Consider the following 16,395-nt stretch of genomic DNA (forward strand, 5'->3'; position numbering starts at 1 on the left):
ACAGGTCTTTAGAACTTTCATAACCACATCTTAACTATGCTTTATCATCCACGTATATTTAAATATGTAAAGTATCATTCCAACTTTCATGTTTACAAAGTAGTTTGAACCCTATATGAATAAGAAAAATAAGAGTTGTGGTACTCATCTCTAGGAAAAATTTTCTTATGCATAATTATAAGTCAAAATTTGGTTCATTTATTCATAGCTGCTAAGCAGTGCATACTTAATCTGCTGTGCACTATGCTGAAAATTTATCCTGAGGGTCTGAAAGACACATTATAAGACTGTATAAACAGTCACAAGCCAATTACAAGTTCAAAATTACATGGCAATCCACACCCAAACAGAAAGCAAATTCACAGTGATAGTTTAGCTGACCCCACACCAAAATCACTTTGCCTTTTTTTTTTTTTTTTTTTTTTTTTTTTTAATTGAAGACTGTCTTTCTCCATTCCCTTACACTAATTTTACTTGTCTCATTCTGAGTCTAGGGGAATCCAACAGAAAAGTGTTTGATGTTCTGCAGACTATCTGAACCTAACAACTACTGATTTGAATGGTAGTCATACGTAGTTAAATCTGGAGCAATTGCCTTACCTTACCTCTTTGTGGAAAGAATTCAGAATTTTGGGGGCCAAATTCATTCATCTTAAGATGGGTGAGCTGTGTATGAAAATGCTTCTTTTGCTTAATTGATTTTTAAAAATGTTTATAGTAACTATGTAACATGCAGAATTGTACACTGTTTGTAAATCCCACCCTCTGTGTATCTACAATACGCACAGGTGGAGCTTGATTGTGCTAGCACCGGAGTTTCAGTGTAGGATTCATCAATCCTACCATAATTTGAACTGCCAACAGTCTGAACAGTCCTCCAAGCTGGAGAGAGGCTGTCATCACACCAGCAGAGACAGGAAATCCACTTCAGACCGGCTCTGCTATGGTCCCTTAGACTGAATGCCCATCAGTAGTGCGAGTGCCTTAGGTGCATTCCTGGAGTCCACCCTCAAGTTTAGTTTAATTTCAAAGAAACTGGGTCATGAAACACAAGACAGCTTTTCTATGCAAACAGAAATATTAATATATTAACTGTCTATGACTGGATTATTGTAAATATGCACTCCTGATCCAAATTAAAAGACTGATATATCAATAGATGTGCTTTTTCAGAACCAGATGCTCCTTGTTTGACAGAATGCCCTGCTGACATTGAAAACCCCACTAACCTGTCATAGTAGGAACTCAACACATTTTAGACTCCAGCTCTGTAGTTTGGAGAAGACTTCACTATATGGGCTGCTTCCATAGCATAACTTTAGAAATAATGGTAGCACAGTAGGACTGATTCAAGACTTTCTGCTGAACCTACACTCCACTTTCTTCCTGCATGAGTCATTGTGAATTTTGTAATTAGTTATGCATTTATTCTCTGGTCTAGTCAAACAGTTATACTAGGTAGTATTCACTCCAGTCTTTGAGGTTCATGTGCAAATGCTCCCCCTATGCAGAATCACTCATCTTCTTAGGTGGACGTGTTCTGCTTCATCCCAGAATTTCCACTTTCCAGTGGTTGTGTTCTAGCTCTGAATGTTAAATGAGTTGCATGCAGGGTTTATGTACTATTAACCATATGTGCAGCCACTTCTTGTATTGCTGTCAATGGTTTTACTATTTTCCATCTTTACCTCAAGTGTTGTGCTCAATGACTAGGTCTGAAAGTGATAATTACTTCCCCACTGCAGAGACAAACTGATTTACATATTTATCAAGGGGAAACTGTATGGCTCTGAGCATACCAGAGAAACATTTGCATATTTATAACCTGAAATGTGCAAAAGCTAAAATTAAGATAGAGATGTCTTGGTCTTAGTTACTAAGCTTGTTTTTATACAAAGGCTTTATTCAGTGGATTTTTAATCAGATCACTGCATTCAAGAGTGAAGTACCTTTTTTCATCACATAAAATCAACATAGAGATTAAAATGATAGTTAGCTTGTGAATGATGGTGTGCAAAAGTTGCAACATAAAGTTTTCATAAGGTGAAGATCTTAGCCTTTGAGCCCTGAAGAGATTATGAACTGTAGAATTAACTTAATTAAACTCGTGTAGCAGGAAGAGGGTCCCAAGAGGTTTACTATGTAGTGTCCATATAGCTGGATGGCATTGATATCTTTTCTAGGAGAAATATGGGCTTCCAGATACTTACGCATGTAGGGTTAACATGTAGAAGTTTACGCATGTATTCAAAGCATTCCTGACAGGGAAAAACAAACAAACAAACAAACCCCCAAACCATCCAACACACCAAAACCAAAACATAGCTGCCTCTTCTAGGCAGATGTGTGATGGCTGATCTTCCTGGATCACTCTTTGTCCAATAATTGTTTCAAGCTTACTGTAATCTTCTAGGTACAGCAGAGGCATATGAAAGTCTGCTAGCATGGGAAAATAATGTTACATTTACAGGAATTCCATTCATAATTAACTGGCTTGTCCTGTGACAGATCCTTAACCCTCCTTCTGAATCTTGTTGTTTCTTCAAATCTGACAAACTGCTTTAAAGTTTTCCTCGCAAATAGAGAGACTGTTTTGTCCTAATGCCTAGATTACAGAGGTATTCTGTATTCCAGAGCTTTTTATTCATAATTTCAGCAAGTCTCTAAATTATTTCAGATTAATACAAATAACATTTCTGTCCTATTGACTTCAAATGACAGTGAGCTAACTTACGCATCAAATGCATTTGTTCATATGCTTGCTCTACTAAACCTTTGAACAATGTTCCAAATCACTAACCGGTTTGTAAACACATTATTGTTCTTCAATGTTTGTACCTTGTTTTCGAATGAATAGTCATTTGTTATAAACCCCCCTGCCTTTATGTAGATGAGTACAGTAGGAGTTTTATGTAGTTCAAAACTCCAGAAATTGTGTTCTGCATTAGACAGGCTGGTCTAGCTACCATTCGTGCTGTGTTAGAGAAGCTGAATAATGCTGTGGCACTCTCAGTTTCCTTCTAAAGAACAGAGTCAATTGCTCTTACCACTTTCACATGGCTATTACTCCATTGAAACTGGCATTTTCACTTTAAGAATGGAACAACTCTTTATAATTTAACACAGCTTGAAGACCAGAGTGTAGAGAGCAGTCCTCGGAATACTTTGGAGGAAGCTTTACTTACATTTTGGAACATTTGTGGACTGATTAAAACAAGTAGTATCTTAATGCTGTCCTTAATCTGGTTTGTATCTTAAAAAATACAGATGAAAAAAAAGTGTCCAACTTTTGCTACAATGTTAGCCACCTACTTTGGGGTATACATTCCTAGAATGGCAATAGTAGGAGAAACTTGATACAAAATTCTAGTTGCTGAATAGCTTGAGAAATTATGCAGCTCTTTCAGTGTGAGATTGATTTTGCTGTCCAGAAATGTTGTCTTTCCAAATCTGTTCTGTTCAAATCAGAAAAAATGTAGACGACACCATCCACGGAGATCAGTGCAGCTGTGAATTTTTTAGAACATGGCTTTCAAGTGAATCTTTTCAGTCAAGAGTCCTTCCATTTTTATTATTTCCTACACTGGGGATAGCAAGCTATTGTTGCTTGAACAGAGCTACAGTTTTTCCAGTGTTTTAAATTGTGTCCTGCCGTTTCCTATTCTGTATAAACTCTTTACATCCAAAAGGTCCTTTAATATTTGTATTGCTTTCCACAACCAGAAGTGAGACTCAAAGGGGATACTACATCAGCTGAAGCTCTGTTCTTGTCATTCAAGAGCACATGACATAAGATAACCTTCCAATCATATTTTGTGGGTGTTTTACCGTCTTCTCTTTCTCAAACATTATTTATCTGCTCACCACATTCATTAAAGTCTGTTGCTCACATAGTTGGATGTCTAGCACTTTGGGTAGGATTCATCTTACTATCCTTGATGTCTGGTATGAAGGCACTTAGTTTTGAGCTATTTGCCTGTCTTCTCTATTTTAGTCAAGAGGTAGAAAAGGCCTTTTAGCAGTTGTGATTCACCTTTTCCAAAGGCAGCTAAAATGGGTTAGATGAAACTCCTTTTTCATTCACTGACATTGCCTGGGAATGTTTATACATCAATTTTAACTTGATTCTAAAGTCTCTGTTAAATCTACAGTAATAATAAGAGTGGAGGAGGTAGAGTAAAAAAGAAAGTAAATTGTTATAAGAAAACAGTAGTGAATATATTTTGCATACTTTGTAGTATTTTCTTCCAAAATTGCTATAATATAGCATGTGAAAAATATCTGCTAATAGAGAGCCACAATACATTCTTAGCATTTTTCTTCTGTATTGGTTACCATTTAGAAATGCAAATAAGTGAAAGTATTGCTTGTGTTAACAGTATCCACATCATTCAAATGCACTTTAATGGGGCTTATCTGCTGGTAACACACACTTTATTGCTTATTTATAGTGTTCATTCTAGAAGGTGTCAGTGTTCAAGATTAAAATAGAAATGGAAGTTTTGTTTCATTTCTGTGAGTGCATTGTGTTTGTCATTCTCTGACAATAGTGTTATTTGAATTACCGCTGTTAGTCTGTCTGTACTGAAAAATGTTGTTGCTAAAATAAATTTTCATTTTAGCATTTGTTAATTAACCCTAATGCAGCCAATCTTCCTTGTGTTTAAAATCAAAATGATGGAAATTGATGTTTTACCATTGAGTTCAACAAGCTCTGGATGAGACTTTGTATGCATTTTATTGAGGTGTTTTTTTCTGAAACAAGTAACATTTGAGTATCAGATTTTTATCTTTCTTTTCCTGGCCAAATCAAGCTACACAACCTTGTTTCGGGGGGGGGGGGGGGTTAGGGGGGAAGACATCATAATTATGACTGCTTTATTTAATTATTTGTGATATAGCAAGACATTTTTTATTGCTTCTCATTTTTTCCCAAATGAATCAGGAAATCGAAATGGCCGTTATTGAATGATAACAGATGTCTCTGATCACCAGAGATTATTTAATGTGATGTATTGAGTGGAATTCTTGTTTTATTTTTATTTTGTTTTAGATACAGGATGAATTTGAAAATTCAGTTTCATGAAGGAAAACTGTGTCGGTAAAAAAAAAGCATTTGTGCATGTCATCGCACATATTTTTTTTTTGTACTATTCCATTTATTATTATTATCGTAGAATCATAAAATCATAGATTGATACTGGTTGGAAGGGAACTCTGGAAGTCATGTAGCTAAATATCCACATATAATGTCTTAATTTATATATATACTTCACTTTTTTATCATCATTGCTACCTTTCCGAGGGATATTATAATTACTTAGCAAGTGCATTCTCCAAACAATCTCAGAAGTGAATGGGAAATTGCCTCTTACTTTTCTGGCACTAAATCTACCTGCTGTAGCAAGCGAATGGCTTGTCAGATGGAGCTGCATAATTTTCCCCCAACCCACCAACTTTTAAATGTCAACCTTTGTAGCAGATTATCCTCAGTTCTGTTGGGAAATTTCAACTCCCACAGGGTTTCAAAATTTACATAAACAAACTCTCTTACATTTCTTCTTTGCTCCTAGTTTAGAAACAAGACCAACAGGTTATCACTTATTTAACTGCTGATATTCCTTTATTCATGACCCAGTCATTTGAGCTGATGAGAAGTACAGTCAATCTTTTAACAACGCAGTTTTAGAATGTTATAACATTAAAAGACAAGTAGAAATAGTACAATAAGGCAACATAACTACTTCTTATCCAGAAAAAGAGCATAGCAACAGAAATGATGATCTGAAAATCATTAAAGAAGGCTCTGTATTTCAAAGTTCTTATCTTATCCCCTTTGACACAATAATTGGGCATCAGCTGATGAATTAATTCTTAGTGGACAGGTGAGCAAATCAAAATTAACATTCAAATTGGACCATTCTTGGATGTTTAAGTAAAAAGAATAAAGATAAAATGGTTGTGAAGACAGCATTATCTTCATATGCTCTGAGATCCCTAAAGGACAAGGTTAAAACTCATTTGCGGGCTGATGTGAGGAAGTATATTCTTATACTTTGGTTGGTTTCCAGGACCAATCGTTTTAGATTCCTAATCAGTATAAAATTCATTGGAGCAAGTTACAAAGAGTGGCTTCACTCTCTTTCATACAGAAACTCTTTAAAGAGTTCAGTCTAAATAGGTTTGAATGTGATTTATGTGCACTGTGAAGCTCTCCACAGTGCCAAGATAGTGTGAGGAGCCCTTTGTGAGAACATAGCTTGAGCCCACGGTGCCTTGGAGTTTCAGAGACTATCCATGTGGATTCCCTTTTTAAATATGTGCATGTGCGTGTGTTTATTACCTTGCACATTTTGAGTTTAGTTGATGTATTTCTTACATGGTGAGAATTTAGGGACTAATTAATAGGTTTGATAATGAAACCATGTGGTCTCCAGAGACAATCCATACATTAACTTCCTCTTTTTTTTTTTTTCTTAGAATGTCTTAATCTAACACTCACACTGAGATTTTTGCCATGCTGCCTCTATAGGTTGCTAGGCAGCAAAGCTTTACCCCAAACTGTTAGCTCTATTCTGCGTATTGAGACTCTTTCAGATATTCTCAGTTTAAATCTTCTTATTGAGGGGTTTCCTTGACTCAGAGCAACCACTTCCAAAGGTCACTGGCTCTCGGTGGATCAGCCCTTTTCTCTGATGTGCACAAATCTTCTCATTTTATGCTTCAAGAAACCCCACAGCAACTGAACCACAGTCCTGATTACAACAAGCCTTGTGCAACTCTCCCCTACTGTATGGTGCATGGTGCCAATTGCTATGTATAATAATGTTTATATGGAAAACGATCTTGAAAAGGGATAATGACAAAAATATTTGTATGTGCCAAGGCTTATGAAAAAGTCACTCGAAGACATTAAATCTGTTATTTTCTCTCTCTCTTTTTCTTTTTTTTTTTTTCTTTTTTTTTAGGGCAGATTCTGGATATGCTGGAGAAATATAATCTGAGTGATAAAACTCTTGTATACTTTACATCTGACCAAGGGGCTCATGTTGAAGAAATCTCCAGTTCTGGAGAAGTCCATGGAGGATACAATGGCATATATAAAGGTGAATGTTCTCTGATGATTTTTAAAAAACTGTGTAAGAAACTATCATCTCCTTGGTTGTGCTCCAAAACTGTAATGTGCTCTGTGGCCCAGGTCAAAACTCAATTCCTTAATAGTAAACTACTCATGGCTGTCATTCTAAATTCAAACACAGGCAGTAAATATAAGGTATTTACTTGTCAAATACAGCAGCTCAACTTGAGTTCATGCTCTGCCAGAGCTCTGTGGAGTTTTAACACTAGCAAATATGCTCTTGAACTGGGTAGAGATACAGCTTTGGAAGGAGGTCAGTTCATAGTAATTTACTAAAATGGATGGATAGCAGAACCGAAAGGAAAAAAAGGTGGTTTGTGAGCCATCAGGAATCATAAATAGGAGCTAAATACCACGGGATGAGTGGGATCACACAAAGATAGGATATAGAGGAGATGGGAGAACCAGCGACACAGTCCAGTGTATTCATTATAGAAAAAATAGAAAAGGAAAGTTAGGTTAAAAAAACAAGAAATGAGGAATTGGGTTGAGTTTGGGATGGGCAAGTTCAACAACAGCCAGAAGAAGACAAGATTTCAAGCAGAAAAGACTGAGCTGGAGAAGAAAGTTTTGAAAAGAATGCATAAAACACTGAATTGAAGACTGATTTGGAAATGGAGAGACTTTAGTTAAAAGGACAGAATTTAGTTCTATTATTTTAGTGCAGGTCTTGAGGACATTAGTACTCCAAGATCTATGTGGAGACTTAAAATGTGCTTCAAGTCTATCTTATAATAATACACTTTCTTTTGATGATATCACACAACAATACTGAAAGATACTGGGTTTGTTGCAATGAAGTGATCTTGTAGAAAGAAAAATTCCAGCTTAGAAAACAGCTTTCCTCATTTTTTCCATTCCCCTATCCCTGGCATGGGGATCCCTGCAGTCCACATAATGTAATACACCACTGGATACCTTTGAGAACATGATTCCAACATGGAGATGAACGTAATTGTTGTCAACAATGTATTTCTAAGAAAGCAGACAAGAAGAGATAATAGGGTAACAGAATGAGAGAATAAAGGATGTGGAGATGAAGGAATTCCGCTTGATAGCATACAGTCACAGAATGATCATAATAAAATATTATGATTATTCAGTCACAGACTGCTCATAGACAACATTGTCAAATATTAAATAAAGGATTTTCTCTGACAAACTACAGGAAACAGCATTGTCCAGTGTACAACTGGTGAACATACACCATCAGGAAAATGGATGTCGAAAATATTATAATAATCTTCAGTCTTATTGAAATAGGGTAGGAATTATTGTTTTTCTTATTTTTAATGAAATGCAATGAATATTCTTGCCCTTTTAACAGAGGTAAAGTTACAAATTACAAAATACAAGAAACAAATTACTCTGCCCTGGTGAGACCACATCTGGAATATTGTGTCCAGTTCTGGGCCCCTCAGTTCAAGAAGGACAGGGAACTGCTGGAGAGGGTCCAGCGTAGGGCAACAAAGATGATTAAGGGAGTGGAGCACCTCCCTTATGAAGAAAGGCTGAGGGAGCTCGGTCTCTTTAGTTTGGAGAAGAGGAGACTAAGGGGGGACCTTATTAATGTTTATAAATATATAAAGGGTGAGTGCCATGGGGATGGAGCCAGGCTCTTCTCAGTGGCAAACAATGATAGGACAAGGGGTAATGGGATCAAGCTGGAACACAAGAGGTTCCACTTAAATTTGAGAAGAAACTTCTTCTCAGTAAGGGTGACAGAGCACTGGAACAGGCTGCCCAGGGGGGTTGTGGTGTCTCCTTCTCTGGAGACATTCAAAACCCGCCTGGACATGTTCCTGTGCGACCTCACCTAGGCGTTCCTGCTCCAGCAGGGGGATTGGACTAGTTGATCTTTTGAGGTCCCTTCCAATCCCAAACATACTGTGATACTGTGATAAGTAAGTGCTCCAGCCACTTAATCATTTTCTTGGCTTTCCTTTGAACTCACTCCAGTATGTCTATATCTCTCTTCTGCTGGGAAGCTCTGCACATGGACCCAGCCCTCCAGGTGTGTCTCACCAGTACTGAGCAGAGGACAAGGATTACCTCGCTTGACTTGCTAGAAATATTCTTCCTAATATGGCCCAGGATGATGCTGGCCTTCCTCGCCACAAGGGCACATTTCTGGCTCACACTCAGCTGGTTGCCCACCAGGACCTGCAGGCCCTTCTCTGCAGGGATGCTTTCCAGCCAGTTAGCCCTCACTCTTTACTAGTGCCAGAGGTTATTCCTCTGCAGATGAAGGACTTGATATTTCCCTTTGCTGAATTCATGAGGTTCCTTTGGCCCATTTCTCAGCCTGTCAAGATCCATCTGGATGGTAGCAGTACCATCAGTGGATCAGCCATTCCTCCCAGTTTCATGTCATCTGCAAAACTGTGAAAAGGAGGAAAGGTAGACATACACTGTAAACAAGAAGAATACAGTGAGGTTTTCAAGTGAGAAGACTACACGGTTTTTAGTCATTAGGTATCTGTCTAAGAAATTACCCTTATATTTTAAGAGATCTGTGAAGGAAATGCTACAGAAGCAAAACAAGGAATGCCAAAGTCATGAGGTTGCAGACTATCAGACAGGTTCCCTTGGGCTAACAGCAGAGTGAAATCTATCTTGAACGTTAGCACATAGGCCTTACATAGTGATTTCAGTAATTAAGGAACCATATGGTTACATATCTGTAGCTGTAGGCACAGCCTGAGGTATTTTAGAAGCTCTACAAAATATTTGCCTTCTAGAATGCCAGACATAAGATACAGAATAAACGATAAGCAGGAAAAAAAAAAGACAAATACACTGGGGACTGTGCCTTCCTGAGGAAATTTGATTGAATGGAGTCTTTTCTATCAAGCCTTGCAAAATTTTTTATTCATTCTTACAGAATGGAGAATAGTTTGAAATAGATCTTACCTGAATTAATAAAAAATCCGGTTGATAGAGATACTTGGAGAGTGATGGGCCTTCTATTTTTAAAATGAATTGTGTGGTTTACAGTTACCACCCATGATATGCTGGCAAATGTTGTCATGTACTGTGAGATAGAAAAGAATCACTATATACAAAATAAAATCATTATTGTATAAGAGGCATTCCTAAGAAAATAAAAAGAAATAAAAAAACCTCATGCAATCAGTTGAATATACTTTTACCATTTTAAAATACAATGAATTCTGCTTTATCTTCCACTCCCTCCATCTCCATATCAGTCCTCAGTTAAACAGGTATGTTACGCATCATTTTCAAAAGGGCTGAAGTGGAACTAATCAATTAATTGCATAATTAGGAGTTTTCTGCAGAAGAATTTAGTCGTCTTAACAGTCAAGTACATTGAAAAGCATTAGAACTTTGTACACCTCTGGTAGATTTAATGAAAACCAGACCTGCAAAGCACTAAGTCTCAGGCACTGACATAGCAATATGCCTAACAAAGTGCTGCTTTGTGCTGCTCATGCTCATGTGTCTGCAGATGAGGAATTTGCTTCACATGATTAATAGTTTACAAAACTGGGAGACATGTATGTCCTTTCTCCCTGTCTGTGCTAGACCATCTCCACTACTTCTCTTTTTGTATATGAGCACTGCATGAATGCGAATATTAATCAAGGCACTTAACCCTCTTGTCAGAGCTGGAGTAGTATGCTCAGCAATAATTGGTTCTGCCCTAAAATCAAAAGCCCTCAATAGATCTCTACAATCCAAACTCACTAATTTGTCTTGATATCCAGCCAAATGAGCACCAATAATAAAATTTAAGGGGACTTTGGAGAGTTAGGCTAGCGCTGCAAGACTGAATGCAAAAAAAGGGGAAATTGCTATATGAAGGTTTTATTACTCTGGATTCTGTCTGTGGAACCGTCATCATAAATTTGGGTAGCCCTTGAAATTAGAAACCAGATATAGTGTTTAACTAGTTGCTGTCATACACAGTCTGGTTTATCTGTTCAGTATCATTTTTTAGAAGATATTATACAGTAACATTGAAATGATGGATCAAAACCATGACATCTTCCAGTGGCATTTTTCTGACAGCTATCAGGATCGGAATCCTTGGAGGAAGACACAGGAATTGTAATTAAAAAAGATCGCTAAGAAGATCTCCTCCTAATCCTAGATAGTATGACCTTGGTTTAAGATCTGAATCCTGATAGTTTAGATTCTGCAGAGGATTTTAGCATTAGTTATATAAATTTTCATCATGCGATAATGAAATGGCACTTTGAGTCTTTCTAAATGCTTAGCATAATCTAAATCATTTGACAATGAGAATGTGATGCTTTCATTTACCATTTTGAAATGGAATAGTTGAAAATTTCATGGAACAGCTTGACACTTAATACTGTTTCCTCATTGATGTGGGATAAAGGTGGGAAAGCTTGTTATACCCTAGCTCACCTTTGTTTTGTATACATTTTTTGCACCTCTTTCCCTTTAATACCTCATTCAGAAAAAATCTGTCTCTCTGATCAGTAATAATTGATGAGTTTATCTTTGTTCCTAACTTCTTGTTATTTTCTTCTATGTACTATTTCTAATTGTGCAATATCTTCTTTTAAAATGACTTTACAGCTATTGCCTTATGGGTTTTGCAATGAAGTATCACTACATGTTTATATACTTACCTTTTACTACTATCCACTCCATTCTACAGACTGCCTGTCATCTCTGTATTTTGCTGATTGTGCATTAAGATGTGCATTAGTCTTTACACAGGTCCTTTTTCATAAGTATGCCATGAAGGTTATGGTATGAATAACTAACACTGTGGACCCTAGTTAAGTTATTTTTTCTCTAATGTTTGTTTTACTGCAAATATATTTACAGAATTTGAACTTGCATCTTGTTTCCTGTTCATCCATCTTGGTGTGAAGTCCATTATCTTTTCTTTTGAATTCGATCAACCTGTGATACTTTGCGTCATGTCATATGTTTTTCTATTCCTCAGCTCTTTTCCCTTCCAAAATGGAAGCAAAAACATTAAAATAGCAAGGGGCTTAATACAGGGTAGCGTCAAGGTAGCTTACTATTGAATTTTTTGCAAAGTATAACAGGCTGTTTGTTTTATCTTTTTGTTTCCTTCCTGTTTGTCAAATTTTGATTCATTACTACCTTATGTCTCCTATACCCTGATTAGTCTCCAGAAACTTTTCTTGAAGGTCTTTGTTAAAGATCTTTCAAAGTTTTAAATCTAGATACAGCCTCTAAAACAAACAAACAAGGCTTTTTTAGTAGGAGTTTCTTTCCAACATATCAAGACCTTCTTACCTGAACTCCTGAAGGACCCATGGGTGCATACATGGTAGTACATTTTTCCTGGCTCCTTAGTGTTTTGATGAGAAACTTATCAATCAAATAATCACTTTCTCTCAGAAACCTAGTAGTTCTTCTGGACCTATCAGGCTAATAGGTCATTTGAAACATTTTGGCCTCTTAGTTCCTTTGGAAATGTAAAGTTTGAAAAATGTGTTGAATGAAATGAAAATACTTTTTTGAAAAATCTTTGTTTCTCTGTATTTTCCTATTTAGCTCTTTATCTTTCACATCAGATCACTGAATGATTTTCCATACACTGGCATATAAGTTGCATCTGATGTATAATTTATAACCTCTAAGTTATTTATAACATAGAATTTATTATGGCTTATAACATATAAACTATGGTCCTTTTTATCCTGTTATTATTGCCATTTCCAGACTGCAATATGACAACTATTGTGTTTAACTGAAGTTTCTTCTTAAAATTTTCTTTCTAATTTTTCCAGGGTTTTTGTTGTTGTTGTTGTTTTTGGGGGTTTGTTTGTTTGTTTGTTAGGGGTTTTTTTGGTGGTTTTTGTACAGTTCTGTGACATTTCTATGTTGAAAGATATGTGGCTTCGAGGTATTGCTTTTGTATGTGATATCTAGGATACCTGCACTGACTTCTTCTTAGGTGTTTTTCACTAGATTTCTCATTAGTATGACATCGGCAATTTGAGCACGTCCATTTGAGCTAGTCACATTAGCTTTCCTTTAGGAACAGAAATAAGGTTACTTTTTCAAAATGGTTTAGGTCTCTACTTTAGAATGACTAGAGTAGGTAAATGAAAAGAATATTCTTTGAGTTGAATAAACAAGCAGCTTAAACCGACTGGTCTAAAGGATGCTATTATATTCATCTCTGGTACCCTGAGATACTGAATCTATACTGAATCTAATTATTTTGTGGTAATTCTTATTTAGTTGATTAGTGAGTAATTTCTTGAGTTAGCTTCAGTGTGTTATAAAATGTGTCTCCCCTGTTACATACTTCATAGCAGTAAACAGTGAAGGCATTAAAAACTTTTCTCCACACTTTTTCTCATTATACTGTTTCACTGGTACATATGCAAACAGTAAGTTCTTCCTCATTATCATTTGCTGACATCTATCCCACTCTGTTACATATGGGATTTTCTATGAAGTCTCTTTGCATCTCTTAATACTCCTACTGTCAGCTTCTGTTTCATATGTAGCCTGTACCTTGGACCTTCACATTAGAAACACTGCTTTTCTTTGTATTTCTGAAGCATTTAACACAATGCATACAGTCACTTGGCTACTGTCATGCTGCTAGAGTGGGTCATGAGTTCTGCTGCTAATGGAAGCAGACTCAAACACTGATAATGGTAAAACATTTGAATAACATTCATTTTAAGTGCTTTGTGACTTACAAGTAGGTATACTTATAGTTACTTTGTTAATATGCATGATAAATAATAGTGAATGTTTCTTAAGGACTTAAATCTTTATTTTAAAGATCTGCTACAGATCTGTGAGAGGTAAATAGAACTACAGGGATCAATTATCCAATGTTTTATTGAAATATTTTGGTTTTATACAATTTCATATACTACAGCGATAAGTTCATTCACAAGTGTTTCTTGAAGCTTTTAGTAAACCTTTTCCTATATGCAAGCCACAGAGAAATCAAGCTGACCATTACTTTGGCCTTGGGAACTATACTAGTGCATATTTAGTGATACTAGTTGGAGTTTCACTTTTGACTTTAATGAGAGTAGGAATTGAACTTTTTTTTTTTTTTTAAATGTATTGTATTTTGTATTCTTTCTGAAGTGATACATGATCAACACTTCTTGTAATTTTGACTGGAACAGAAATGTCCTAAGTAAACATTTTGTTTGATTGGAAGAAAGGTCAGATGAGAAGATGTCCAAATGAGCTATGTCTATCACATTCACCTGTACAAGAACAGCTCAGGTTAAAAATTAACAAAAGCAGTACATGAAATAGTTTAAAAAAATCAGTTCAATAAAGAGTGAGCTTGCCATTGAAAATAATTTGTTGTTTGACCATTTTATAAGGTAAGCAATAGTAAACAACTTGATTGTCTATATTTGTAGCATAAAGTCCAGTACAGATGGGTAGAAGAATGAATTTTTTTGTATTTTTCTGTCATCAAGAAAACAAATTTGGTTTGGAAGCTTTGTTTTCTGAAGACTATAAGAAGGAAGGAAAGGGTATTATGGCTATAATACAAGTGATTTAAGAAAGTTATTTTAAATAGTTTACATCATTCATCATTCAAAATATTAATAGTGATATACCACAGAGTTCCCCTTTATATATCATCCTTTGTAAAATCTCTATTTCCAGAGTTAGGTAATAGCAGTGAATTTAAACCAGAGAGAGAAAAAAAAAAAAATAGGGTTATTCTTTTAGCAAAGATTTGAAATGAGGTTAAAATGGATATCTGACATCATGTTGTGGATGACTGCAGAGACTTATGTCTGTACTTTGCCTGCTGCTCCTGCAGATTTTTCAGGGAAGGTGAAAGTAGGCTATTGTTCAATATAACACTGAAGGGTGCAACTCCTCAGAAAGCATAGATAGCCAAGCATGAAAATATAGCCCAGGGTGTTTTGTGCTGTTTTAAAAACAGTTTTAGGAGAATTGAAGAGAACAGAAAGAATATATAGTTAGGCTGCCTAGAGTTTGACAGGCAGACAGACTACTAGATTGCTGCCTTTTCTCTGTTGCAGTAAAGTCCAAACAAAATTTGAAACTAATGAGTCATATCCTGAAATATCAAGAGATTTATTTTTAAATAGTGACCTTTTGTGGATTTTTCTTTTTCTTCTAATATTATAGCCGTTCAGTTGTTTGTTCCACGTTTCAAGCATAGTAGTGAAACCTTGATTTATTTTTTTAAGGAAAATAGAATTCAGATAGCCTGACCATCGTTAACAGCTACAGTTTTAAAGACAATCTATATCACGGGATTTGTAATTACATAATGGCATTAAGCAACTCTAGTGATGTCACTAAACACAGCTCTAATAAAGATGAACAACACGTAGGCATAGATAATAGAAGACAGTCTTCCGCAATGACCTGTAATTCCTGCCCTGGTTCCCTTCTATTCCTAACCTCAAGAGATATAAAAAAAATTATGCTCCAATTAGCCTTTTGAAAGGAAAACAGCAGTCACTTCTTCATGGACATAAGTGAGGAGATAGCCCTGCTGTGGAGTCCATTTTGCTTCTTGTATCTCACAGCAGGGAGACAGAGTTTGCCGAGTGCTCCTTTGTGCTTGGATAATGGGCAAGTTTTCTGTCCTGTTCTGTAGTGACTCAAAAAAAAATTACTGTGAACCTAGAAGCTGTAAAAGTGATCCAATATCTAGGTTTTAAGAATTGCAACATGTCTGGGAATGGGATTCACCACTTACCTTGAAATTGCTCTGTCTTCAGATTACACAGGAGACAACAGTAAAATGAGCACTTATTTAAACAATCCAATCTAGCTCGCACTGTTACTAGGTTCAGACAGGTAGAGAGAAATAAAAGGAACTTCACACTTAAACCTACCTATGGTATACATCAGCTCTTAGAGTTTTCTGTCTGTCTATACTGTCCAGACAACAAGCTGCTGTGATGTATACATAAAACTAAGATCCAGCTCATGAACTAAATCATCTCCCCAGCATAACTGTTAACTGAAAATAGCTTAATCTGAGAATATCTTTAATTTTATGTCCTCATTCTTTTCTTGTATTTTTATTCAGATTTAACTAGTCCCACTCAACAGGATTTTCTCGGTCAGGGTATTAATCTTGACACTTTCTTACTGAGTAACACATAATCCTTATCTAACTTGTAAAATCCTAATGACTGTTGTACATGGCAAGAGTCATATTTTCTACCGAAGATGCACACAGTCTATTGACATCTACACTGGTCTGGATCCAATGGTGTTAACAATCAATCAGCATACTCAGG

General features: G+C 36.1%; 1 protein-coding gene across 1 annotated transcript in view; it reads left to right on the forward strand.

Annotated features, from left to right (window-relative positions):
• Window positions 1–16,395, forward strand: part of STS (steroid sulfatase) — a gene marked incomplete at its 5' end in the record, with an annotated part of 87,290 nt that overhangs the window by 37,924 nt on the left and 32,971 nt on the right. Inside the window, 1 exon segment of the mRNA XM_082057292.1 lies at window positions 6,969–7,106. Within this exon segment, the coding sequence (XP_081913418.1) occupies window positions 6,969–7,106 (138 nt within the window).

This window comes from Streptopelia decaocto (assembly GCF_964273445.1).
Source record: "Streptopelia decaocto genome assembly, chromosome: 1".
Taxonomy (NCBI): Eukaryota; Metazoa; Chordata; class Aves; order Columbiformes; family Columbidae; genus Streptopelia; species Streptopelia decaocto.